Raw genomic sequence first — 27460 nt, forward strand, 5'->3', positions numbered from 1 at the left:
ACTCTACCCACTGGACAACCATCCAGGTCCTTAGTCTGGGAAGCCTTCCTGCAGGAGGTGTGCTGAGCTGGGGCTTGTTAGGCAGAGGTGGTGACAACCGTGTGCACAAGTATACCCTCCACACTCGATACCATGGAGTTGCTTGACCTCAGAGGAGAGACTCAGGCTCCAGGCTCCACTCTGAGGACGAGGCAGACACATGCCTGTGGGAAGCGGCTCTCCTCATCTAGGAGGGAGATGATGCTCATGGGCTTGACAGCCAGCAGGTCTAGGATGGGCTGGTTGTCGGTGTAGTGGATGTAGTCCCAGGTGATGTTCTCGGAGAGGTACTCCTCCTGCTCCATGGTGAACACGTGTTTCACAAAGAATTGCTGCAGATGCTCGTTGGCGAAGTTGATGCAGAGCTGTTCAAAGCTGTGGAATCAGCACCATCATCTCAGTGTGGGGCAGGGTCAACTGGGTACCACTGCAGCCTGGGGAGCCTTGGAGTCGTGAGGCATCTTTGCCCCAGACATATGCTGTGTGCACACAGAGCCTCATGCGTATACACCTCTAAGTACATGTTTCCTTTTTCTCTGACTCCAGGGGACTCTCAGGGCCCAGGCTCTGACCCTAAAGGCTCTGGAAGAACACCTCTGTCTTCACTTCCCCACTGGCTACCTGTTGCCTTGGACTCTGCCCTGGAAATCACCTGCCCAGATTTGGCCCCCCTGCCCACCTGGTTTCCTTCCCCAGCCTTCAACACAGTGGTGACTGATGGCAATGCTCACACCAGCTTCCAGTTGTTCTGGGACACTGGATCAGAGATGTTCTGCCTGAGTTTACTCATTTCTAAACTCAAAGGCCAGGAATGGTCCACAAAAGCTCTGCAACAAGTCAGTGCTATTGATTTCTGCTACCACCCTGACCCCGTGTGGGTAAGTCACTGTAGATCAGAAAGGGAGTCAGAGGTTCACGGTGTGTGTGTGTGTGTGTGTGTGTGTGTGTGTGTGTGTGTGTGTGTGTGTGTGTGATGCTAAGAAGTAAGCTGACTCTTGGGGATGGCTTTTACTTACACAGACTTCTTTGGGCACTGGGATGTTAAGATGTACACAGGCTGTATTTGCAGAAAGGCCCAGACTTGCTTTCAGACACCCCAGCATCATGAATTGGGAGTGTGAAGTCCTTGCTCCCAGCCTAATGGCTAGGGTAGGGTGGGGGAAGGGGACAGGTACCCTCAAGCTTGGTCAGAATCACTGCTCATCTTCGTGTGTGTGTGTGTGTGTGTGTGTGTGTGTGTGTGTGTGTGTGTGTGTGTGTGTATGGTGCATTATGCATGTGTGCATTAGTATGTGGTGTGCATGGGTGCATTGTACATGTGTGTTTGTGTGTGTGTGGAATCAACCTCAGATATTGGTCCTTGATGCCATGCAGCTTAGCTTTTTGAGACTGGGTCCCTTCAGTTCAGCTAGCCTGGCTAGCCACTGGGCCACATGAGTCCTTCCTGTCTTTACGTGTCCAGCACTGGCATTAAGAGCATGTGCCGCTGCCCTCATGCCCAGCTTTCCCCACAAACTCTGAAGGAGAAAAACTCAAGCTTGCCTGACAAGCACTGTACTGACTGAGTGGTCCTCCTAGCCCTTCGTATACAGTTTTCAGAAACGATGTAGGTTAAGATCTTTATACCTATTGTTCTGGAAATTTTCAAAGCCAAATATGTCCAGGAGACCAATGGCCCTCCTCACACTTTGGGGATCCTGGGCTGGCGGTGTGAAGATTGCAGCATTGATCTTCTTGACAATCCACAGGAAGAGGTGCCCATAGATGCCCTGGGGAAACACAGGGTGACGCTTTGGTCTCTGAGGCAAAGGAAGACGCCATTACCCAGAAAGGCTGCATGCAGACTGGTGACCCTGTCCTCCCAAGGGATATTACCCCAAGAGCTGGGATCTGCCCATCCATCTCTGTTCTGCCCTGCCCTGTGGCTTTGTACCTTGACAAAAGCATCCCTCCGGTCTGCAGCCTGTGCAATGTTCAAGGGCCTGGAGACGTACTCTCCACGGATGGGGATGGTGTGTTTGATCAAACAGTCTCGGAGAGCCTGGTGCTGCACCTGGGAAGGGAGTGGGACCGTGTCACACCTGTGCAGCAGAGCCCAGCTTGGGACTTGCGCCTGTTCCTCTTGTGACCAAAGACCCCTTGACGGCGGGAAATGCTTTGGACCGAAACCAGGGCCGTGAGGGTCACAGCCTTGGTCTCATGAGTGCCTTTACAATGTTTATGGAAGACTGCCTGTTGGTGAACCTGAACATGCTGGTCTCCAGGGGAAAGGAGCAAGAGAAGTTTGGAGAGTAGTGAGCCCTCCCCACCATGCAGAGAAGACAAGCTGTCATGAGCCAAAGTTTTGGAGCATGTTTGAATGTGTGTCCCTGAGTTTCTATGTTGACACATGGTCCACAAATTTGTGTGTCAGTGATGCTTAGAAGTGGGACTTTGGGAGGTGACTGGTTTGTGAGGATTTATTTTGCTTTCTGGGACCTTCTTTGCTGAGCTACAGACTAATTTGGACCAGAAAAATGTACAGCTGATGTGGGATAATACAAAATGGACATTCTGGTGGGTATGGGGCTTGGATCCCAAGAGGAACCCATAGGGAGTGAGTGGGTGGGTATAGAACCACTGAAAGGCAGGAGAAGGTACAGAAAAGAGGGAGAAGACACATTCACTGAAGTACACTGGCCACTTCAATTGTTAATAATCAGCTCACCCTGCTCCCACCCTGGTGTTTACTCCCAGGAGTCCACAGTGCAGATGGGCTCAGAGCCTGGGAGAGGGTGGGACACACAAGCAGGGAACTGGACAGGGCTATGAGAATCAGATTTGGGGCTCTGTCAGCCGAAACCCCCAAGGTCTCTCACAGGAATCTGAACTAGCAGATGCAACGATCCAGTACCTCTAGCAACTTCATCGCAAAGGAGAAGGCTGAAGTTTCCATCACATCAGAGGAATCCAGGTTCTCGAAGACAGCAGCTGGGGAGAGAAGCAGTGGTCTTGAGAGAGAAATCTGACGTGATGCACAGAGGGCCCAGGCAAACACTGTGCTCGGGTGAGTATACCACCTCTCTCGGAACCTTCTCCCGGGAGACTGAGTATCCCCACTCACCACCAGTCATTATCAACTTAGCTGAACCAGGGGAACGCACCATGGTCCCCTTTATCTGGCTAGGTCAGGACCCTGGGACATTGGGGCCTAGCTGGCATGTGGGAGACTGGGTTGGGATACTGAGTAGACGCTGGTGCTTGTGAGCCTGGCTGGGGTTTGTTATGAGAGAAGACAGGCTGCCGGCTTCCTTTGCTTCACTGTGCTGTCTTCAGTAGCCCAGATAGTTGTGTATTTATGACGTCAGATGATGGCGCACCAGCTGGGAGCAGCGGTCTCAACTACATCTCTACTTCAAGTTCCTTCTCTTTGCATGACTGTCCACCTCAGGAGTAGCTGCCTAACAGGGACTGAGGGGGGTTGTCTTGTTGTCTTAACTTTAAAGACTTGAGAACTGAGGATGTAGCATAGTGGTAGAGTGGTTGCCTACTCTGCATAAGAATCTGGGTTCAATCCCAAGTATCTCTCTCTCTCTCTCTCTCTCTCTCTCTCTCTCTCTCTCTCTCTCTCTCTCTCTCTCACACACACACACACACACACACACACACACACACACACACCACTCTCTAAGTTTTATGAAAACTATTCTTTGTTTTTCATTATCTTTTTATTGCCTACATTACGTTCCTATATGGCACTTAGGAGGTGTGTGTGTGTGTGTGTGTGTGTGTGTGTGTATGTGTGTGTATGTACATGTCCATGTGTGTGCACATGTGTACGACCAGCGGCCAACAGGTGGCTTCCTTGATCACTCTCCACCTTATATTTTGTGTTTATGTGCATGCATATGTGTGTAGGGTACATACAGGTGTACATTATTAGTACATGTAGTGTACATGCATTGATGTGTGGATGTGGATGCACTTACACATGCATGCATATAAGTATGAAGGCCAGACGTCAATCTTGGGTATCTTTCGCTATTGCCGGCCACCTTATCTTTTTTGAGACAGTGTCTGTCACTGAGCCCGGGGCTCATCATTTGATTTGACCGGCTGGTCAGCAAGATCTAGAGACCTGCCTGTCCTAGCCACCACCCTCTCACCATCACTGGAGTTACAAACACACAAACTCCACCTTACTTTTTTGAGCCAGGGTCTGACTGAACCAAGAGCTCACTCAATTTAGCTAGACTGAGTGGCTAGTGAGCCTCGGGGATCCTCCTGTCTCTGCCTCCCCTGCATTGGATTGAGTGTGCACCTGGCCTTTTCTGTGGGTCCCAGAGATCCAGACTCAACCCCTCAAGCTTGTGTGACAAACATCTTACTGACTGAGCCATCTGTCCAGCCCCCAGGCCCTGAGGTTTACTGTGTCTGAGTTTCATATTGGCATGATCTCTCTATCTGGTGCTCTGAGCTGGGCACGTCTCAGGATGCCACCGGCCAGGACCCTTCAATCCTCCTAGCACTTTGATTTCTCACAAATTGATTTTGTAGGTTTCACACCTGGGGTTGTGTGCTTTGGTTCACCCTGACCATGAGTGGGTAGCTCTCTGGGGTCCCCGCTAAACATGGAGTGGCTGACCTGATTCTTTTAAACAATTTTTTTTTTGGGTGGAGGCTGGAGGTTGTTGGTGAAGGGTTTCCTTAACCATCTGCATTTTATTTTTTGAGACAGAATCTCTCACTGTACTCGAGCTCACGGTTTCAGCTAGGCAGGCCTGTCAGTGAGGTCTAGGACCTTCCTGCCTCTGCCTCCTACCACCGGGGTTGCAGGCACATGCCACCATGCCTGTCTTTTTACATGGATCTTGGGGATCCAAACTCAGGTCCTTAGGCTTGCCTGTCAACAGCCTGACTGATAGCTATCTCCTCAGCCCATGACCTGATTCTTTACCTGTAGAGGCCCAGTGTCTTCTCCTCAGACCTGTGAGGACTGCAAAATCATAGCCACATTTTTAGGATGTATTTTTCCAAGACTAGGTTGGATCACATGATCCTTCTGGCACAAGGAGCCAGATACTTCTTTCTCCTGCTGTTCCTATTCCTCTACTCTTCCTCCCCAGGGGTGTTATCAAGACAAGAACAACGTTACCCATAAACCCCACATTCCCCAGGTGGAGGATGGCTGCCAGCAGCTTGCTGATGTCCCAGTTCTCAGAGTCTGAGAAATGGAGGATCTTCATGGCTGAGCGAACATGGGCGTAGTCCTTGGCGTCACTGAGCCCCTCGTAGGATGTGCAGTTCCCCTACCGGGAGAGGACAACGCTTCAGCTGACCGAGTCACCCCAGATCTCACCTCCTCCAGCCAGGAGCCAGCAAAGCCAAGATGGCTTAGGAACGTAGTTTAAGTTCCCTGAAACGTCAACTTAGAAGCTCTGGGTGGACTCTGAGGGGCAACATCCATGTAACCAAACTTAGCAAAAACAAAAACAAAAACAAAACAAAACCAAGAGATTTTCAGAGGCAAGACCACGTGAAGGAATTCTAAGGAGACACACCTGCCCCTTCATTTGGCTTCCAGACTGTTGAAACAACGGACCCTAAGAAATTGGAATTTCCCTAGGAATTTCATCTGGGAGAAGAGAAAGGTCTAGTGTCAGCCAGAGGAAGAGACTTCACAGTTCTGAGAGCTTGTCAGACCACTTCTTAGGAGGACTGGAACTGAGACAAGGATGCTTAGTTATGCATAGCTCACGCCTTCCATTTAAACCTAAATTTCATGTCAGGATCCCATGTATAGACCAGCCTGGAGGATGCTTGACTATGTCCGATCACTTGTCTGCTTAATTCATGTATTGAGGACAGGTGACCGAGTCTGACTTCTTGAGCTGCCAGGGCCCAGGCTCTGACCCCAACCTCTCTGTGGGCACCGTAGCAAAAACACACCTGGGCTTTGCTGGCAGCACTGGTGACCCTGAGTGAGTCCCTTCACCAGCTTCTATTTACCACCCATCCATCTTGAGCCTGTCTGGCCTGTCTCTTGGGGATATAGTGGCCTCATTCCCTTAGGAAGCACTTCTCGAGTACGAATACAATCAGGACCTGTGCTCCTTGCCAGGAGTTAGGAAAGAATGACCCGTAGCTCTTCATAGCTGCTGTATATCTAAGAGGAACAGGCAAGAGGCCAATGACCTGCCGCGGGCTCTTACCCATACTAAGACCAAAGAGGCCAAGCCTAGCTGGGCGGTGGTGGCACACGCCTTTAATCCCAGCACTTGGGAGGCAGAGGCAGACAGATCTCAGTAAGTTCAAGGCCATCCTGGTCTTCAAAGTGAGTTCCAGGACAACCAGGACTGTCACACTGAGAAACTCTGTCTCAAAAAACAAAACAAAGAGGCCAAACCTAGCCCTACTGGGAGGTACAGAGAGGTTCCCTGCAGAAGGTGTCTGAGCTGGGCCTGTCACAGGGCAGGGGCGGGTGGGACAGAGTTAGGAGGTGGGGTCCGAGGGCTGCTGTAAGGAGGGTCAGATCCTGGAGAAGAATGAAGCTCTCTCTGCCAAAGGTTTGAACTTCTAGTAACTAATTGTCATCAGAGAGTTTTGCACTGTGAGATCTCCTTAGCCGCAAGTAGATGGTAGATCAGAGATCAAAGCTGATCACAGGGACACCCTAAAAGACAACTACTGCCATGTTCTAGGCGAGGACTGATGAGGACTTTGAAGAAGTGACCACTACTTCAAAGTCAGAGGGTAGGAGAGGAAAGTGATCCCAGAAGCAGAACACGTCACCATGGCTGTGAATCTCACTGTCCTGGAAAGCAGGGGCCAGGGAGGGCACAACTCATGTTCTGAGAGCTTGTAGTCTAGGGGAACCTACAGGGAAGGGACCAAGACTCTGTGGATAACCATCTATTGTTCTGGGAGCCTCTTGTAGGCCTGGGGGGCTTCAGAAGAAGATGGAGTATACGGGAAAGGACCAGAGCCCTAGCTTGCAGTTCCAGGAGTACACGGAGCAGAAGGGAAAGAGGAGGCAGGCCACTAAGGTGGTCACACAATTGATTCCAGACAGGAAGGAAAGGGGACCCGACACTCACCTCAAGCCCAGCTAGAGGAGAAGCACCTCAGCAGTCAAGACTGGGGTTTGAGCATGTGCTAGACCGTCCCTTCCTCCCCCTGCTTCTGAGGAGCAAGTTGGGAAGAGGAGTTGGGGGCTCACCATGGTCAGGTAATGGTAGTCAGAAGCCATGCCCAGACCCAGCAGTTTCTTCTCTTCCGGGCTCATCCCCATCAGCATGCAGTAGAAAATATGGTAGTTCCGTTCCTCTGCAGCCTAGGAGGAAGGGCATCGAAAGAGACGCGTGAGCAAGTCCCCCCAGAACCTCCCCTGTTTCAGCCACGTGTAACTCTGGCATTTACACAAGGACCAGCCTGCACCGGTAGGTCACCTGTGTTCCAAGAAGCAGAAGAGTCTGGGTACTACCTAAGGAGCCAAGAGGTTAGCCTGACATCACTTCCTAGCCCAGAAAGCCATACAGAGCTCTGCAACTCACTGTTTCGTGGGATTTGTAGTCACTCAGTGACCCTCTGGAAAGTCAATGGCCATGGGTTTGTGTAGATGTGGGGTTTGTTTGTTTGTTTGTTTTTGAGACAGGGTTTCTCTATATAGCAGCTCTGCTCAGACTGTCTGGAACTCACTCTGTAGACCAGGCTGGTCTTGAACTCATAGAGATCCGCCTGCCTCTGCCTCCCAAGTGCTGGGATTAAAGGCATGCGCCACCACTGCCAGACTAGATGTGGGGCTTGTAAATACTATAATCACATCTTCACTGTGAAAATTCAGACTGTCATCAGTGTTCTTTCTACCTTGCTTCTCCTCCTCCTCAAATCTCCACTTCCCCTCCTCAGAAACCCTTCAGGGTTTGTGTTTCCTCTAGACCTTAAATTCACTTCTATAACTTACCTATATAATGTATCTATATATAGTTTTGTTTGTGTAGGAGTGTGTGTTCTTGTGTGTGCAGGTCTGCGTCTACAAACATGAATGTGGTGGCCATAGGACACTCTTGGATGTATGTACTTGGGAGTCTATCTTGTTTTTTGAGACAGGGTCTCTCACTGGCCTAGAACCAGGAATGTAGGCCAGGCTGGCTGGCCAGCTACCCCCCCCCCCCCCCCCCCCCCCCCCCCGATCCTCTTGTCTCTACCCCCAGTCCTGGTCACGTGGCCTTCTATTCTGTTATCCGGGTCCCTCTGCCACAGTTTCCAAAGCACCTTGTCTCAGATTTGTCCCAGCCAGGCCTCAGAGTTAATTCCAGGGGAGGTGAGGCATGGTCAGTACCAAAGAATGAAGAAAAGAACATGGATGAAAATGGGATTAGAAGTTCAAAGTCGTACCTGCACCTACACAGCAATTAAGAAAGAAAGGTAGATATTTTGGAGCTAGGGAGATGGCTCAGTCGGTAAAGTACTTGCCATGCAAGGACATGAGTTCAAATCCCCCCTACTCATGTGAAAAGCTGAATATAGTGGTGTACACCTGTAATGCTAGTTAGTGCTGGGAAGACAAACGATCCCTGGGGCGTGCTGACCAGCTAGTCTTGTTGAATCAGTGAGTGACCTGCATCCAAAAATAAGGTGGAGAGTGACAGAGGAAGATGTCCAACATCAACCACCTGGCCACCACACAAATGTGCACACACGCTTATCTGCACACACACAAACATGTATATATATATGCATACACCACTTATGCATATGGACAAGTTGTCTGGACAAGAAATTTAAAGCTGAGAAAATTCAGTTGTCCCTTTGCAGCAATATTGAGAAGCACATGGGATCTGGGAGGGGACAGAGGCCGAGGAGCACAACAGTGAGGAAGCCCCAGGCGGTGGTAGAGTCTCACCTGCCGGCAGACTCTCGACTTCTCCAGAAGGAAGTGCTCAATGCTGGCTCCCTCAATCACCCCACTGGAGTTGAAGTGGATGTCAATGTACTTCCCGAAGCGGCTGGAGTTGTCATTCCGGACGGTCTTGGCATTGCCAAAGGCTGAGGGTGAAAGGGAGGTGCTCACCAAAGGAGCGGAAAGGAGAAAGTTTCTCCATTTAGGAGTCATCTGGATAGGTTCTCCGGGGAGGTGGATGAAAGGTCTGGAGTCTAGGGTTCAAGGATCAACAGTGAGGTAGTTGTCCTTTGGGGGCAGAAGTTCATGCTTTGGACAGACAGACAGACAGCACAACCCCGATACTGCAGATAGACAGCATGTCTGAAGCCTTGAGGAGAGTTCAGGTCCACATGGCAGAGTGGGGGTCCCTTCTTATAGGTCTCAGAGAAAGGGGGAGGTTTCCTGCCACATAGTTGAGGAGTAGCCTGCTTTGGGGAAGGAGTGGGATAAGAGAAGAGGAACCTGTCCAGTTAAGGTTTACCCATTATTCCAGTAGACACCCTGAAGTCCATGGTCCTGAACCGTAAACTCCCTTGGGGAAGTGAGAATGGTACCTGTCTGTCATGCTGGACTCCAGGCACCTGGGAAGTCGGTTAGGAAGTTAGAAGTCAGACTTTCGGTAGGGGAGTTGAGATTTCTTTCCAGCAGTGTGAGAAAGAGGCTGTGTCAGGTGAACATGGCTTGAAAAGCGTGAGTCTAAAATCTGGCAGTGGAGAGCCTGCAACTGAAGGCTGGAGAAGGTTTTCCAGGTGGGCTCGGCAGGGAAAGGGCAGTACAGGAAAGCTAGCTGGTCGGAAGACAGGGCGCTCCTGAAGAGTAGGAACCTGGCCTAAGTGTAGACCCAAGAGAAGAGGAAAGAAGGCTGGCCAAAACAGTGGATGGGCTAGGTGGCTTACAGCTGTGAATGCGAGGCTCAGAATTTGAGAACTGCCTCCTGCAGGGGCCACATGTAGGAGGCAGGGAGACTTCCGAGGGCCAATAGAGCAGATATGCTGCCTAAGTGGGCAGCCTGAAATACATATACATATGAGCATCACTAAATAGACTCACACACACACACACACACACACACACACACACATTAAAGAAGATGAGGCTGGAAAGATGAATCGGCAGTTAAGAGCACTGACTCTTCTTCCACAGGGTTTGACTTCCAACACCTACATGGTGGCCCACAACCATCTGCACTCCAGCTCCAGGGGATCTGACATCCTCTTCTGGTCTCTGTAGGCACTGCATGAGTGTGATGCACAGGCATACATGCAGACAATCGCTCATACACATAAAATAAACACAAGTAAATAAAATATAAAAAATAATTATAAAAGAAGAGGTCATGAATTTAAACAGAAAGAGATAAACTGTGCCCCACAGCTACCAGACCTGGGGCCAACATAACAGGTGTCTGGGCTGCCTCTACCAGGGACTACACCTGAGGGTGGGGCACTGGCACCTAATGCAATTCTTCCAAGGGGAAGTTTGTTAAAATTCATTTAAAGAGGGCTGGAGAAATGGCTCAGAGGTTAAGAGCACTGTTGCCTCTTCCAGAGGTCTTGAGTTCAATTCCCAGCAACCACAGCCATCTACAGTAGGATCTGGTGCCCTCTTCTGGCATGTAGGCATACATGCAGACATAGCACTGTATAATCAATCAATCAATCTTTAAAAACATTTATTTAAAGAGATCATGAATAAAGTTGGAGGATACAGGAGGAGTTGGAGGAGGGAGAGGGGAAGGGTGGAAATGTAAATACAGCACTCATGAAGAAATTCTCAAAAAGGGGGAGAGAAAGAGAGAAGAGAGAGAGAGAGAGAGAGAGAGAGAGAGAGAGAGAGAGAGAGAGAGAGAGAGAGAGCAAGTGAAAAGGTAGAGGTGGCATGGAAATCATGAGCTCCTATGGGAGTGGCATGGGCTGACTCTGCCCCGGAGAAATTGACTATAGAAGGAGGTATGTGAGTTGCAGCAGAGACCCAAAGAAACTTGGGTAGAGCTTGTGGTCTCCCACACTTCCGCTAGCTTCTCGTGTGACACACAGCACTGTGAAAACTGTCAGAAGCAAAATGAAGTCACTTGTGCCAAACCTTCAATAACAACAGTAATAGTAAAGCAGGACTACAAGGAGGGCCCTGCTGGCCAGGCAGTCTAGCCAATCAGTGAGCTCCAGGTTCAGTGAGAGATCCTGCATCAGAAATGGAGGTGGGGACTGTAGGGATGGTTGGGCAGTTCAGGGCACTTGCTTGCTCCCGCTCAGGCAGAGAACTGGAGCTTGGCTTCCAGCACCCACATTTGGTGGCTCACAAATGCCTGTAACTCCAGCTACCAGGTATTTGACACCCTTCTCTGGCCTCCTCGGGCACCCACATACATCTTTATCAACACCACACACACACACACACACACACACACACACACACACACACACACACACACCCCTACACTAAATTTGTTTTTAAAGACAGCCTGGCTTCAAAGTCACAATCCTTCTAACTCTAAACTCCTTATGGGCTGGCAAGATGGCTCAGCAGGTAGAGGTGCTTGCAGCCAAGCCCGATGCCCTGAGTTTGATCCAAGGGACTCACTTAGTCCTGTAAGTTGCTCTTTGACTTCCACAAGTGCATTGTGGCATCTGCATGTACACACATGCATGTAAATGGACATGCATGCATGCATTGTGAGCATAAGGGCCTGAGTTTGGGTCCCCAGAACTCATGTGAAAACTGGGTATGATGGCACATGCCTACCTATAACCTTCACCAATGAAACGGATAAAATGGGAGGCAGTCTCTGGAGCTGACTGGTCAGCCAGCTGAGCCTACTTGGTGAAGTTCCAAGTCAGTGTCTCAAAAGAAAGGTGGAATGCACCTGAGGTTGACTTCTGACCTTCTTATGCTTATATACACACATGCGCATCTGCACACACATGTTCACCCCTTCCTAAGATAAAAAAGTAAAAACACAGAGATGGGGAAGAGAAGGAGATAAACTGTGCCCCAAAGACCTGGGGCCAACATAACAGGTGTCTGGGCCACCTGTACCAGGGACGACACCCAAGGGTGGGGCACTGGCACCTAATGCAACTCTTCCAAGGGGAAGTTTGGTCCAGACTCTGTCATTAGGCTGCTCTTGTGAGCTCTCTACAAAATACACCTGCAGGGTCTCTCACGGTAATCAGCGAGATGGTGGCTGCAGGCATTAACTCTGACACAAGGTGTCCAGCTTGACCTCCTCCTTGCCCAATCCTGATTCCTCTCATCCTTGCTAAACTATACAATCAGCATCTGAGCCTGAATCCTTGCTCTAACTACTCCTGCTTTCTCCTTTGTGTCTTCTCTAGCGTTCTGCATCGCAGCCTTAATGTATGTAACCCTGAAGCAACTTCTCAGGGACCCAGAAACACAGAGACATTTCTCAAACTGGCTTGAACTTGGGACCCCATTTGAAAAGGAATATTATATTTTTTCCCTTTTGATGTGTGTGTGTGTGTGTGTGTGTGTGTGTGTGTGTGTGTGTGTGTATGCAAGATGACCAGAGATCAACCTCAAGTGTGATTCTTCATTCACCCTGTGTTTTTAAGAGAGGGTCTCTCACTGGGATCTGAGGCTCACCAGTTAGGCTGGGCTGGCTGTCATTTGAGCCCCAGGGATCTACATGTCTCTGCTTCTCCTCTGCCAGGATTACCAGTGCCACTGTGCCTGGTTTTGATGTGGATGCTGGGGATTGAATTTAGGTTCTTATGCTTATATGGCAAGCATTTTCCCAGCTAAGCCATCTCTACAGCCTCTCTCTTCAATTTTTACTGAGGTAGGGTTTTATTATGTAGTCCAGGCCTTAAATTCAAGGTACCCATGCCTTGGCTTCCCTAGAGCAGGGATACAGGTATGCTACCACATCTGGCTGAAGTGCTCTGTATATCTGGTGGCAAACACTCATCATGGACATTTATAGTAATCACCTGTTCCCTTTATGCTTCCACACCACTGTTCACCCATCTCTTTGAAGATCACGACTTGAGTAATGGCTATCACATGTGGTGAGGGCCATTCCTGTCCAAATCCCCAGGATCATGGCTTACCTTCTAGGATGGGGTTGGCCTCCAGGACCTGCTGCTCAATCCACGAGTGTTGGCCGCTGACTGTGGCCAGGAACTGAAGGATGAGTTTGGTCGACTCAGTCTTTCCGGCTCCAGACTCGCCACTGCCAGAGAGTGCAGGGAGATGAGGCCTCAGACAGAGACTTACCACCATGTAGTGCCTCTTCACTCTCTAACACCGACCTCCCTAAACCCGCCATCCCCTGCCCCACCCCACCCCGGCCTTCAGGCTCACATCTGGGCCATGCTGACAGTTACACACTTTCCCAAGAAGAAATCCCACATTGCATTTGCCCTGAAGTCCCCTGGGGCGTCTCAGACTGTCTATGATGCAGGCAAGTCCAACCTGTGGCTTGTGGGCCACATGTGTTCCAGGATAACTATAATGTCATTCAATACAGTTGGAGAAGACAGTGTCAACAAGTTGAACACCCCGGGTAGAAGTTAGTACATTGTCTTTTCTTTCCTAATAGGCTGAAAGACTGTTGGCACATTATGACCTGGGTTGTTCCACGGCAGAACAAGTAAAGTGACTTGGTGTCTTTCTGATGAAAGTGTGGCTCCCAGGCAGTGGCATTTGTCACCCAGACAGAAGTCCAGAATCCCGGGTTCCATCAGCCAGACCCAATCAGAATCTGCGTTTTTTTTGTTTTTTGTTTTTTTTTTTTTTTTTGGTTTTTCGAGACAGGGTTTCTCTGTGTAGCTTTGCGCCTTTTCCTGGAACTCACTTGGTAGTCCAGGCTGGCCTCGAACTCACAGAGATCCGCCTGTCTCTGCCTCCCGAGTGCTGGGATTAAAGGCGTGCGCCACCACCGCCCGGCAGAATCTGCGTTTTTATATAAGGAGCTCTGTGTGATGGTTAGTATTGGTTGCCAACTTGACAGGCTTTGGAATTACCATGGAGACAAGCCTCTGGGTATGTCTGGGAGAGCTTATCTAGACTGGCGACTTGAAGTGGGAAAACCCACCCTCAACATGGTTGGCAGCTTCCCATGGACTGGGGTCCTGGGCTGAATAAAAAGGAGCAATCAAGCTGAGCACCAGCTTTCCTCCCTCTCTGCTTCCTGACTGAGGATGTGAGCAGCCACCTCACACCCTTGCCTTGGCGCCCTCCCCGCCATGATGGAATGGGAGTGCTTCCTCCCTTCGGTGCTTTGTTAGATGTCTTGGGCAGCTGGCGCTGGCTACTGTGACAGGACTCGAGGGGCTGGCTCACTGTCCTGGAGAGCCAGCTCTGACTTCAATATCCAGCATTGTTTAAACAAAACCTGGTGCTGCGTGCGCACAATCCCAGCACTTAAGGAGCAGGGGGTAAGAGGATCAGAAATTCAAAGCCCTTCTCAGCTACACAGCAAACCTGAGGTCAGCCTGGGCTACACAAGACCCTGTCTCTGGAAAACAAATATGAAAAGAAAAGTGATTAGGTAAAAGATGGGCTGGTCCTTTCCCTCCAGAACCACCCACTTTCCTGTCTGTAAAGTACCAAGTCTGGTTTTCTGTTACAGCAGCCAAGAAAGAGTTAAGATGCCAGGGCAAAAGGAGAACCCAGGCTCACTCAAGGTGCCACAGAAGATCACCACAAGGAGCCAGGCACCAGGGAGCCTGCCCGTTGGCCTGGCTCTGTTTGGGAGGCCTCTTGCATCAAGGCAGGGAGGGATAGATAAAGACACGTAGGTCCCAGAACACCTCCCTGTCTTCTCTGGAGCCCTGGATTTGAAGTTTCTACCTACGGGCCTATAGCAGAAAATAGGGGCCAGAGGAAGCCACCCCAAGCTTAACATATGAGAGAAGTCAGTCGACAGAGAAAGCCTGGAAGCCCTTCCTACATGGGCTGCACACAGTGGAGCACATGTGAGAAAATACTACAGTGAGAGGGGCGGGTGCTATGTAAACACCTACAACAGGTTCTGTGGCTGGTAGCCCGGCACTTTTGGAGTAGATGCTTTTTCCCACCGTATTAGCCCACTCCTGTTCTCGGGAGAATATTTCCTTTCTTTAAAACAGTATCTATTTCTGTTTCTAACCACATGGCCTGGGACCCAAGAGCCCAAGAAACTTCAGCAGGTGTGCCTGGGCCTGTAACATCACTGGGAAAGAACGTCAACCTCTCCAGGTAGAGATTTGAGTGACTGAAGGCATGAAATGGCGTCTAGGCTGGGTTGCCATTCTGGTGTCCCTGCTCAGAGAGGCAGCCTCCCCTGCTTCCCTTTAACGCTCTGAGCATTTGCATCCAAACGTGCTACTGCTGCCTGCCAGTCTACTGTTCTGTGACACGAGCCCTCCAAGAAGATGGCATCTCTTTACCTGCTGCTGTTTCCTATGCTAGGAACTTATTATTTATTTGTATTTATTACTTATGTTTATTTATTACTGGCCTAAATTTTGCTGTGTATTCAAGAATGAACTTGGATTTCTGATCTTTCTGCCCCCCGCCTTCTGAGTGCTGGGATTACAGATGTGCAGACGCCAGGTTCCTGCGGTAGTGTGGACAGAAGCCAGTGCTTCAGCAAACATGCTAGCAGATAAGCTACACCTCTAGCCTGGAGTGTAACAAGATCTCCAGGGAACTGAATAAACAAACTCATGAAGAAGCGGGTGATGATTACAATACCAAGTTAGGGACTCCGGAACCAAATTCTTACTCCTTCTCTTTTTCTGTTCACAGTCCCTCCCCTCAGTAGGAGTAAGGCCTGTGCACAGGGAGGCCAGGCTGGGACAGGCAGGGAAGCAGAACCAGGCTTGAGATTTGAGGGGCCCATGTCCCTCCAGCTCTCAGAGACCTCAGAGTCAGGAGGATATGTCTTCAAGGAACATATCCTCAGGGTGTAGGAAACCTGTCCTTAGGGTGGGGAGGAATAAGTCCTTGGGCTGTGGAGGACATGTTCTTGAGGTGTGAGGGACACGTCATTGGGAACAGGGCAAACAGGAGCAGTTCTGGGCAAACATCTCTGCTAAGAGCAGTGGTTAAGAAGAGGCCCTGTGAGAGCCTCAGGGAGAGGGGTGTTCCTTTCTTTCTGGGATCCTCTGGGGCCTGGAGGCAATCGCTGACCCTCCGCCCCAGGAGTGGGGGTCTGCGCCTCACCTGATGACGCAACACTGGTCCCTCTTGTTCTTCCTCATGTTGAAGTAGCAGCTGTTGGCGATGGCGAAGACGTGTGGCGGCAGCTCGCCCATGTGGCGGCTGTAGTAGATCTGTACCTGCTCCGGGGTGTACAGGGGCAGCATCTGGAACGGGTTCACGGCCACCAGGATGGAGCCTGTGTAGGTCTGCGGAAGGGAGCAGGTGGTTAGCACCCGCCGATCCCGGGGGGGGGAGCCGCCGCCTGGGCCCCAACCTTGGCTGCAGCACCTCTAGGGCTGCTCTCAGCTGCTCAGCTCCTTCCTCCGGGAAGATGGGGTTCCACTAGGACAGTGAGATTCGGGGGGGCTTGTTCCCAGTAATTAGATGTGTAGGACCCTGTCTCGTTTTAGAAAAGGCTCAAATAAAAACGGGCTGAATGTACAAATGACTTTTTACCTGCCTCTTTTAGAGGTCTCTGTGGAGGCTGGGTGACATCTGCTGTCCCCACAGACCCCAATCACATGTTCTATGTACTTTCAGGCCAGGCAGGATATAGCCTGCTCTTGAATACCCTGGCCCCACTCAGCACAGCTGCTCCTGTGGAGGTGAGATCAGAGAGTCCCCACAATAGACCACTGGATTATTCTTCTGAGGACCCTGGGAAGGACTCCTGCAGGAATGCAGGAATGCAGGAATGCAGGAATGCAGGAATGCAGGAATGCAGGAATGCAGGAGAGGAGGAGCTCCGAACATACAGTCCTAGGAGCTTTGACATCCCGGGGCCAGAGAAGAAGCAGCCTGCCCCAGCAGGCTAAAGTTTACCCCCTCCTCTAAGCACTCCCTTTGCTTGTGTTCCCCAGTTTACTCCCAGACTAGCCAGACTGCCTGCTTGCCCAGACTACTCAGGAGTCCCAGGCAGTAACTCTCCAAATTTTATCCACTTGGACAGAGCCCTGAGCACCCCAAGGGATATTGACACCAAGTATGAAACTCCATTTCAGACTTCTGGAGAACTGGGATGAGAGATGAGTCCAGCCACCACCCACTGCCAGGCTTGAAAGAGGACCTTCATCTGTCCATAAGCTCCCCTCAACCTGGGAAAGGGACCCTGGATCTGGACTGTCACAAGACCATTTCAAGTGGGTAAGGGTCTTCTGTTGATGACACTGTCTCTGCAGCATGTCTGAGGGGGACTGGAGGCTATGCCCACCCCACCATCCTCCAGTATCCACCCAACCTGGCCAATCAGGGCTGCTCAGCACAGAGAGGGAAGAGCGGACTTGGCGGGCAATTATGGGAGGGGCAGCACTTATTAGGCACCTACTGTATGCCTGACACTGTGCTGTCTCTCTGCACTAGCCTCCCATCCCCCAGGGTATGATGTTCCCAGCTTTGCTTTTTTTTTTTTTTTTAATAGTCTCATGGAGCCCAGTCTACATGAGTCTCAAACTCAAGTAGCTGAAGATGACCTTGAGCTTCTAACCCTCCTGCCACCACCTCCCTAGTGCAGAGATTACAGGTGTACATGACTATGCCCAGTTTGTGTGTTGGGAATCAAACCCAGGGCTTCATGTATGCTAGGCGAGCACGGACTGAGCTACCTCTCTAGCCTTGCTCCTGTTTCTTTGGATTGTAGCAGAGGCTGGGGAAACCCAAGTACCTAGCCCACCTCACTGAGTAAGGATAATGGGAGCTGTGCCAAGCTCCAGATCGCCCCCCACATCTTCCCTGAAGACACCGCAACAGTGAACTCACATAGATCTTGTGCTGCTGGTACCGGACCAGGAGGTTGTGTACCACACCTGCCTCGTTCAGGTCCCCTAGGCGGATCATGTCATCCACTCCTTGGGCTGAGTTGGGATGCATGGGGCTGAGGGCGCTGAGGTCTTCTGCATAGATCCAGTGTTCCTGTAAGGACAGGCACAAACTCTCCACAAAGGCCAGCCCTCTAACCCCACCCCCCTCTCTCTTCCATAGTCTTGGGTCTCTGGCCAGGCTTGATCTGGATTTGAGTCAAGGGATACCTATGGCAAAGCCAGACCCATCTATGGCTTTGGTCAGCACCTGTGTAGGGACTGGGGTCCATGTGGGGCTGGGGCTAGGGCTGAGCTTCAGATAGGGATGTAGGATCTAGCAGCTGGGAGTTTGCCTTAGCATCAGGGTGCAGTTGGAAGCCTTGAGAGTTCTTGGAGCAGAATGGTGCAAGTAATCGTAGCTTTAACGCTCCACAGCACTACTCAAGCAGATGGAACACTGTTATTATTTTATTGGCTTCCAGTCTTTGGAGCTCCTAGGCAGTCAGAACCTTCCTTTGTAGGCCGTTGTCTGCATGTGTCTCTCCCGATAGCCCCTGGGGACAGAGGTTGGCCCAAGGAAGAGTGAAGTGACCAGCTGATGCTTGCCTGCTCACTGTCCTTGGCTGACCCTGTCTTACTCAGATGAGCTTCTAGCTTGGCCGCTCTGAGCTATCTGCTTCTCACCTGGGCACCTTGGTCCCTTCCTCCTCCTCTGCACACCTTACTCACCAAGATGTCGCTCCTGCCTCCTTCTCTCCGTACAACAGTTTTTAGACCTCCATCCTCCCTGCTTCAGCCCATCTGCTCACTCCTTCCTACTCCCCTAAAAGCTCTCAACCGTTACCCTCAAAACATTTTCAAGACAAATATGTCCTTCCACCAGTGAGGGACTCCATCATGGTCTATATTGCCCCAGGGATAAATGGATTTCCTTGATGGTATTAGCAAGCAAGTGCCTGAGCCCTGTGGGGAGGGGTTTGGAGAGGAACCCAATACCAACCTTGCCCTCATCATCCTCAATCAAGACCTTTCCCAGCTTTGTTTCTTTGACAATGCCCCCGATGGCCACACCGGTCTTGCTGGTGGAGGGAGGGTCCAGCCACACATGGTCGCCCTAGAGAGCAGAGAAGGGACAGTGGTCTGAGTCCTTTTCCTCTTCCCTTTCCCACTAGAGACTTACATGTCTTGGGGCTGTCACCTGCAACCCCAAGCTCCCAGGTGGCAAGAGTTCTGTCTCTTTGTCTTCTCCCTCTTCTGTTCTCATAGGGCTCCTCACTGCTAATCAAGCTTGCCTGTGCCTGTCCTGTCTAGACCAATGAACACAGCAGGGCCTGGGCTCAGCCTTGCCCATAGCACCTCTTACTAAGAGGGGAAAAAAAATCAAAGGAAACAAATAACATCCAAGCATAATCATGGAAGGCAGTGAGGTAAGGTAGTTAAGGATAGACCGTCTCAAACTTGAAAATGAAGTGCTGGGGAGATGAGGTCAATCCCTGGTACCCATCTTTTTAAAGAAGCTGGGCAGGCTGGTGTATGCTGGTGATCTGAGTGCTAGGGAAGTGGAAACAGGAGGATCTATAGGGTTCACTGGTCAGCCAACCTAGTTGAATGGGTGAGACCCAGGCTAGTAAGAGACCCTGTCTCCAAAACCAAGGTAAAGGTGCTTTCCGTCAAGCCTGATGACCTAAGTTCCATCCCCAGGACTCACAAGTCAAAGAAGAAAACCAAAGTTGTTCTTTGACCTCCACATGCACAGAGCACATGTGAATGAACACTCTCACACACACACCCAACATACATAAATAAACAAAATAAATGCAATAAAAATCAAAGCAAAGCAAAAAAGATGCATGACACGAGGAATGATGCTCAAGATAATGCTCTGGCCCACACATCCACACTTACGCAAGTGCTCAAGCACATACGTGTATCCCCTCAACACACAGACATATACATGCTCACAAATTTTGAAAGTAAAAGCAAAACTAAATGATCTTGAAAACAGCAGCAAGAGTGAAGTCAGCTTGTCCACTTGCATCCTCTCAGGAGTCACCATAAGCAACTGGGAGATTGACAAAGGAGACAGAACCATCCCCGTGGTACTGGGGGATGGCTGAGCTGCATAGCAGACAGGAGGAGGCTGGCACCTCAGCCCATCCCCTACCGTCCGTAGAGTCCAGAAAGAGCCAGAGCGTTCATCAGGCCCAGGCCCTGACAAACAGGCAAAGGAGGAGAACGCTGCTGGAGTTCTGGGTGTCGTGGGCCAGTGTTTCAATGTAATTGATAAAGTGTACTGAAGTGCAGGCCAGAGACAAAAGAGCTCAGGAGTGAGGAGACAACCGAGAAGAAGACATGAGCTGCCAGAGCTCAGGAAGGAATGCAGGAAACAAAATAATGGGACAGAGAGATGGCTCAGCAGTTAGAGCACTGGCTGCTCTTGCAGAGGTCCAGGGTTTGGTTCCCAGAACCCACATGGAAATTCACTACTATCTGTACCTCCAGTTCCAGGGAATCTAATGCCTTCTTCTCTCCTTAGGCACCAGGCATACATGTGATGCACGTACATACAGGCAGGCACTCACACACAAAATAAGTAAATCTTTTTTTTTAAAGCCAATCATAAAAAGACAAATACCAAATGACTCTGTTCAAGAAATGTGCAACTGAGTCAAAATAATAGAAACAGAAACTAGAAAGATGGTCTTCAAGGGCTGGAAGAGAAGTAATTAATGTTCCATGGGATTAGTCTCGGTTTTTCTAGAGATCTGTTACACAACAGTGTGAAGATATTTAACACTGCTATGTATGATAAAATGGTTACACTAATAAATTCAATGTTATACATTTTAGTACAAGATATTTCAGGAAAAGAACAAATATATGTGTGTATATAAAATTTGTTTGATCAGTGCAAACATTTTTGAAGAGTCACTGTTCTTCCCATAAGCTTTCTAAAGCCGACAACTCATCTCAAAAAGAACTTCAGTAAACAGCACAAAAGTGGAAACAGACTCAACCGTGACACATCACAGTGATGTTTCGAAGTTCTTGGGGACAATGTGAAGATCATAAGTGCATTTAGAGAGATAAAAAACCATTTCACACAAGAGATGGAGAGTTGGGAGACAGGATGCTATCAAGCTTTGCAACAGCAAGGCCAGAAGTCAGAAGAAGCAGTAACTGGCTTCCCGATCTTCAGGGAAAGTTGCGTTCCAGTGACCTCACATGCCTATACTATGTTAGAACACAGGAGTTGTTCAGAATGTGCATCCAGAAAGCTACTACAGGGCATGCTAGGTCAAAACAAGGTAATAAACCATGAAGAGGAAAGAGTGTAGTCTGGGAGCAGAGAAGATGGATACTGATGCTCAGCTCGTCTTCCCTTTTTTGTTTATTCTTGGACTCCAGCCCAAGGAATGGTGCCACCAACATTCAGTTAACCCAGTTTAGAAACTTTCTCAAAAACACAGGTCTGTCTCTAGATTCTAACTTATACCAGTTATTTTTGTCCACTTGATGTAAACTGGTCACCTGGGAAAAGAGAACCTCACTTGAGGAATTGCCTCCATCAGATTGGCCCGTGGGCACATCCCTGGGGTATTTTCTTGGTTAATGATTGGTGTGGGAGGGCTCAGCCCACTGTGGCAGGTAGTCCTAGGTTGGATTGTATAAGAAAGCAAGCTAAGCAGGTGTGGGGAGCAAGTCAGTAAGTAGCATTTTCCCATGGCCTCCGGTTCAGGGTCTGCCTTAGATTCCCGCCTTGAGCTCTCTTTCATGTTTTCTCTTGATGATGAACTGTAACCTGTAAGCCACAGAACCCTTTCTTCCCCAGCATGCTTTTGGTCATGGTGTTTATCTCAGCAACAGAAAAGCAAACCAGGGCATACATCCTGTCAAGTTGACCGTCAATATTGACCATCACACAGACAAAAGACAATTAAAAAATACAGCAAAGGAAATCTCACATTTGATCTTTGGTAACGTAAGAACAATTAGATCAACAGTGGCCACATGCACAATGGTGGTCCCATTAGGCCACCCAGTTATAGTAGCTACCTTCATTTGTTCAGGTACACTCCATTATGTTCACACAATAAAACTGTCTGGTGATAATCTCTCAGAAAACTTTGATAAGAATGGGTTGAGGTCAGGGGCAATGGCCCAAAGGCTAAAGAGCTTGTTATTCAAGCATGAGGACTATAGTTCTGATCCTTAGTGCCTACATAAAAAACCAGGAGGCCATGGCAGCCTGCCTGTAATCCCAGTGCTCAGCAGGCAGAGACATGAGTTCCCCAGAGCAAGCTGGCTAGCTAGACTAGCTGAATGAATTAGTTTTCATTTCAAGGTGGAGAGTAGTGGAGAAAGACATCCAACATCAACCTTGGGCCTCCATGTACATCTACATATGCACACCCATACTCGCACACATGCCCATACACACGAACATGCTTTACACAGGCAAGTACACCGCATACACATATATACACAGGGGGAAAAAAAAGAGGTTTGAAGTCATCTTTGGCTACATAGAAAGTTTGAGGCCAGCCTGGGTGTCTGCTGGAAACTAGGATTTAACCCTTGGTGGAAGATGGATAGACACCGTAAGCACGCAGGTGGTGGGGCTGGCACTGGGAAGGGAGCTGAGGCCTTTCCTGTGCTTAAGGAAGTCAATAACAGAGAACACTTAAAACCCAACTATCAAGCAGAACCATCAGTTCTTTAGGGAGGTAGAGAGGAAGTCAAAGGGAGTCACTAAATGCTGAAGCAGTCTGCAGGAAAACAAAGGGCCGATCCTGTAAACTCCCTGTCTATATAACTTGGTGTGCACGTGTTCGTGCATGTGTGCATGCGCACACGGGTACATCCATGCATGAGCATGGGGAAGCAAGAGGACAAGCTCGGATGTCATTCCTCAGGTGTCATCTACCTTGGGTTTGTTTTGTTTGTTTGTTTTTGTTTCTTCCTTGACGGAAACTCACCAGGTAGGCTCGGTTGGCTGGCAAGAGAGCCCCAGGATCCATTTCCTGCAAGGCAAGCACTTTACCAACTGAACTCTCTGCCTCCCAAGTCCTTGCATATACAGCTTTATCAAGTAAGGGGAAGCTATTGCTGCCTGCTGCATCAGACAATGTGAACAGCACACTGCAAGGCTGAGAGTCAGTGTGAGCTGACTGCACCCAGGAAGCCAGCAGAAACAGCGTGATCAATCCAAAGGAAGGAGAATAAAGGTCAAGGACAGATAATAAAGACCTTGCAGAGAAGCCCACGTTAACCAGGGATGGAAGAGAAGCAGAGTATTCCCAGTCTGTACCCAGTGATGAGGTGTCAGTCAATGGGGATGGAAAGAACAAACAGCCAGAGCGGGTAGACTGCAAAGAGAGACATGATTGATTGGCTACTTGGACAACCCTCTCTCAGAAATGAATGAGTAGTCAAGCAGCCAATAGCAGCTTGTTCAAGAATCTATAGAAGAGCAGAGAGTAGCAGCTGGACCATAGTTACACCACTCCTGCTGTCAGGGCCAAAGGAAACACCAATTCTGCAAACTCCCAAAGGCAGGCCAAATATCCAGAATGAGCTTAACCTGGACTATAGAAACTCAGGAACTTGTGAAACCAGTTCCGATCTCCCAAACAGAGTCATTTTACTTAAGTCTGGCAGAAGGAGCATGGCTCCCTGGACATACACCTGTACTTGCACATCAAAGCAGAAGGACCTCCAGGCTCCCTTAGTATCTATCACAAGCTCCTGTTCCACATTTCGAAGTCTACGCTAGCATCCTAGCCCTGCTCACCTCTCCAAGCTTCCCTCCCTCCAGATACCTGTTGGTTCTCTTTACAAAGGTTCCCCGCTGCTGCTGAATTCTCACGTCTCTCTGGTCTCTCTCTCTCTCTCTGGCTATTCTCCTCTTTCTCACAGATAGCCCTGGCCGTGTCCAGTCTGCTGGCCTTGTTTAGTCTACTTCTGAACGGAGAGATCTGCTCTGGACTCCTCCAGATGCCTCTGGCTGTTCTCTCTCTCATATCTACAGTCAAAATCTTAACAATATCACATCAGCAGTTTCTTTACTGTGTCCCCTCACATACTCTGGGAACACCCAAAGGACTCTATATCCTGCCACAGAGATATTGCATATTTATGTCCATTGTTGCTCTAGTCACAACAGGTAGGAAATGGAATTAGCCTATGTGAGAAATGTTTGTGGGTTTTTAGGTTTTTCTTTGTTGTTTTCCTTTTCTTTTCTTTCTTTCTTTTTTTGAGATAGTGTTTCTCTGTGTAGCCCTTGCTGCCCTCAAACTCTGTGGACCAGGCTGGCCTCGAACTCACAGAGACCCACCTGCCTCTGCCTCCACAGTGCTGGGATTAAAGGCGTGTGCCACCTTTGGTGTTTTTCTATCAGCCAGACAGGGCTCTAATTTCCTGAACTGCTCCCTTTCCCTCCGCACCAGTTAGCCAACTGAGTCAGACTGTGAAGCTGAGTTCCCACCAACGGGATGAGCTGCGGCCACCACTTAGGTTAGGGATAAACGTAGACTGAGTATGTTCACTAGGCTGGGTTGGGTTCTGGCACATCCTTTTTGCAAAAAGAGAAACTGCCTTGCTAAGTTATGAAAGTATGTTCCTTTGTGAATTATTATTCTTTCTCAACAGTTTAGGGGCTCTCTGGGAGTTCAAATTCATACCAGAGAGTGTCTGGATTCCCTTATTTGAGGGAGGTATACCCCATTGACATTGGAGTATCCTCCATGCCCAGGATCTAGGGTAAACAACACTCTTTTGGGTCAATAAAGATACCAGGACAGAAAGATTCTCAGCAATGTAGGGAGGGCTGAGAAAATGCCATGGCAACCAGGTAACTCTTCTGTATAAGACCAAGATAGGTATGAAACACACACACACACACACACACACACACACACACACACACACACACACACACACACACATGGCAAAGTACTTCCTGGTTGGTTGGGACATCCTGGAAGTTCAATAGGAGTGAATGAGATGTGTTGTGGACACAAAGCAAATACAGAGTATTGACCCAGAGTTTCACGGGTGTCCTTGCTGACTTTTTTTGCTGAAAGATGACTTAACATAGGACAACTTTGTCAGAGACAGACAAAGCATTCAAGATTAGAATATAGAAAAAAAAACTCCATTAGTAGAGGGTGAGAATTTGATTGGTTATAGAGTTGGAGAAACCTCTATTGCATGAGGTCGAATTAGGTAAGCAATTAGGTAAGAAGAAGTCTAAGGAAACAGACTCCCCCAGGCAGAAGGTAACCAACTCTCAATCCCTGTGGCTACTCCAGAGCTTCCCTCCCTCATTCAGTAGTCACAGATCCACCTGATCTCAGCCCACACCATACTCGGGTGGGACAAAATCACACACACACACACACACACACACACACACACACACACACACACACACACCAAACAAAAAAGAAAAACCACTTTCTCCTTCCAAGTTTCTCCACGTGCTTCCAGAGCAACAGTGCCATGTCTGGGATTTGGGGCACACCTCCCCATTCCTTCTGCTTCTTCTGAGTTTCTTTTCCCAACAACAGCTTGTGCCTAGGATCTCAGGGGAGGTCAAAATGTGATCTAGATAATACCACTTGGAGTTTGCAGTTATATTTTATAGTGAAGTCCTGTATGCCTAGACCACATGTGCTGTCTATATCCATGCTAATCTAATCGGTGCCTTTATTTAAGAAAAGGGGTAACTGTCTGCATTTAATCTGTGATATGTGTGGTGGAGTCCACAGAGACTTGTGCTTTTATCATGGAGCTGAGCTCACCACAAGCAAAAAGCAAACATGTCTCTTTGTCACCATCTCGGCTGTGACCTCATCAAGACAGAGACAGCCACATGACTTGGCCACCATCTTGGTTAGTGATATCATTAAGATGCTGACCACCATGCCATCTTGGCTAATGTACTACATGGAATGAACCAAAATGGTGGCAACCATAAACCTTCTTGGTACCAATGGACCCTCCGGGGATCACTACACTCCTAGAATTTCCTGTGCCTCAGGCACTCAGTCACATATCCTGATCCTCTTCTCCCAATTGTTTACTTTTTGATTTTCACCTTCCTGATGCCTGCTGGGATCAAGGAAATGAGAGTCCCAAAGGAGATCCAACACAGGCTGCATTACAGAGTGATAAAATCAATGTATTTTCACATCAGCCCAAAGAGGAAATACCACACCTTCATGGTAGGTTTTTTGTTGTTGTTGATGATGTTTGTTTAAATTATGATACATTATTTTACACCAGTATTTACCAGTTTCTGGAGGGGATTTTAAAGTTTCCCCCAGCCCACGTGACTTCAACACTAGCCAGCACTTAAGGAACGTGACACTTTGAGATATCCAGGCTTGGAAAGCTCCTGTGAATGTGCAGAGCAGCTCAGGGAAAACTTGGGGAGGTACAGGCCCAGCCAGAATCTAAAGAAGAGGTTTCAGGGTCCTGGTGGGGGGGGGGCAGCTACAAAAGCTGGGTACAAAGAGAAGTCAGCCTGCTTGGGGAGGTTGGAGATCCAGGAGATGTTCGCCCTTCATGCCTGCTCCATCTGCCTGGTACCTCCAAGCCTGTTTCTCTCTAAGGTAGACTAGTCTGTCCCTTCACAAGACACCTTTGCTCCATGTTTTCTGTCTGCTTGTTTCTACCCCATTGAGTCCCGGGTGCTCTGGCTTTTATTTTACCCTCCAGCTCCAGGTCCATGGACAGACTATGGGGAAGGAACAGGACAATGCCATCCCTCTCTAAGTTCTTTTAACTCCAGAGTCAGCTTTGACAGGGCTTCCTCAGCTGAACTCTTCTGGATGCTGTAGCCATCAATCTGATGATGTTTGCTATGTGTCTGCTGCTTCTCAGTGCAAGTCAGCTACTTACACTCATTCAAAACCAGAAGCACAGTTATGGTACCACTCTGTGTACCACATAAAGAGTGGCTTGTGTTTTCTAGACGGCTTACCTGGCAACTTGCAAAGCCATATAGTTTAACAGTGTGTACACTGGTCATATTAATGAATTACATTGTCCTAAGTATGTAGTTTGAATTAAGCTTTCTTTTATTAAGGTAGTATTGCAGAACACGGTCTTCTGAGCCAAACAGCTGCCATCTTCCTATGTCCTGTGAGGGGCTCAGCTACACACAGTTTACTTGATCTGTACCTCACAGTGCCTAAGAACAAGAGCACACCCCTATTTTTTTTTTCTTTTGAATCATTCTCAGGCTCTGGCATTTTCTCAGTGTTTCTTGATTCAAACAATTAACAAGATCTCACTCCACTTCCTACACATGGAGTCATTACCTCACGAATGAAGCATAGACATTTACTGAGTGAACGGAATAAAGGTCACCCAGACCCAGGTTCATTCCTACGCTGTTATCCCTGAGCAAGCTCTCTGCAAGTGCTGTATAAGACAACAAATGGGAACTCCCCATTCCGGCCCCAAGTGTGTAAAGTGCGTGTGCAGAGGTGGTGGTATGTGAATGTATGTGTGCGAGCATGTGTGTGTGGAGGCCAGAGGA

The 27460-nt window shown here is 49.0% G+C and overlaps 1 protein-coding gene across 1 annotated transcript in view; it reads right to left on the reverse strand.

The window, feature by feature from the left end:
* Myo7b (myosin VIIB) overlaps positions 1-27460 on the reverse strand; it is a 74693-nt gene that overhangs the window by 46668 nt on the left and 565 nt on the right. The window contains exons 2-12 of the mRNA XM_052741769.1: positions 18911-19024; positions 17870-18022; positions 16136-16320; positions 13036-13157; positions 8924-9066; positions 7238-7351; positions 5174-5327; positions 2933-3009; positions 1973-2092; positions 1666-1808; positions 204-414 (exon numbers count right to left, since the gene is read on the reverse strand). Coding sequence (XP_052597729.1) covers positions 204-414; positions 1666-1808; positions 1973-2092; positions 2933-3009; positions 5174-5327; positions 7238-7351; positions 8924-9066; positions 13036-13157; positions 16136-16320; positions 17870-18022; positions 18911-19024 — 1536 coding nt within the window. The remainder of the gene's footprint in view (positions 1-203; positions 415-1665; positions 1809-1972; positions 2093-2932; positions 3010-5173; positions 5328-7237; positions 7352-8923; positions 9067-13035; positions 13158-16135; positions 16321-17869; positions 18023-18910; positions 19025-27460) is intronic.

Source organism: Peromyscus californicus, unplaced genomic scaffold (assembly GCF_007827085.1).
Source record: "Peromyscus californicus insignis strain IS unplaced genomic scaffold, ASM782708v3 Scaffold_17__1_contigs__length_78620276, whole genome shotgun sequence".
NCBI classification, from domain to species: domain Eukaryota; kingdom Metazoa; phylum Chordata; class Mammalia; order Rodentia; family Cricetidae; genus Peromyscus; species Peromyscus californicus.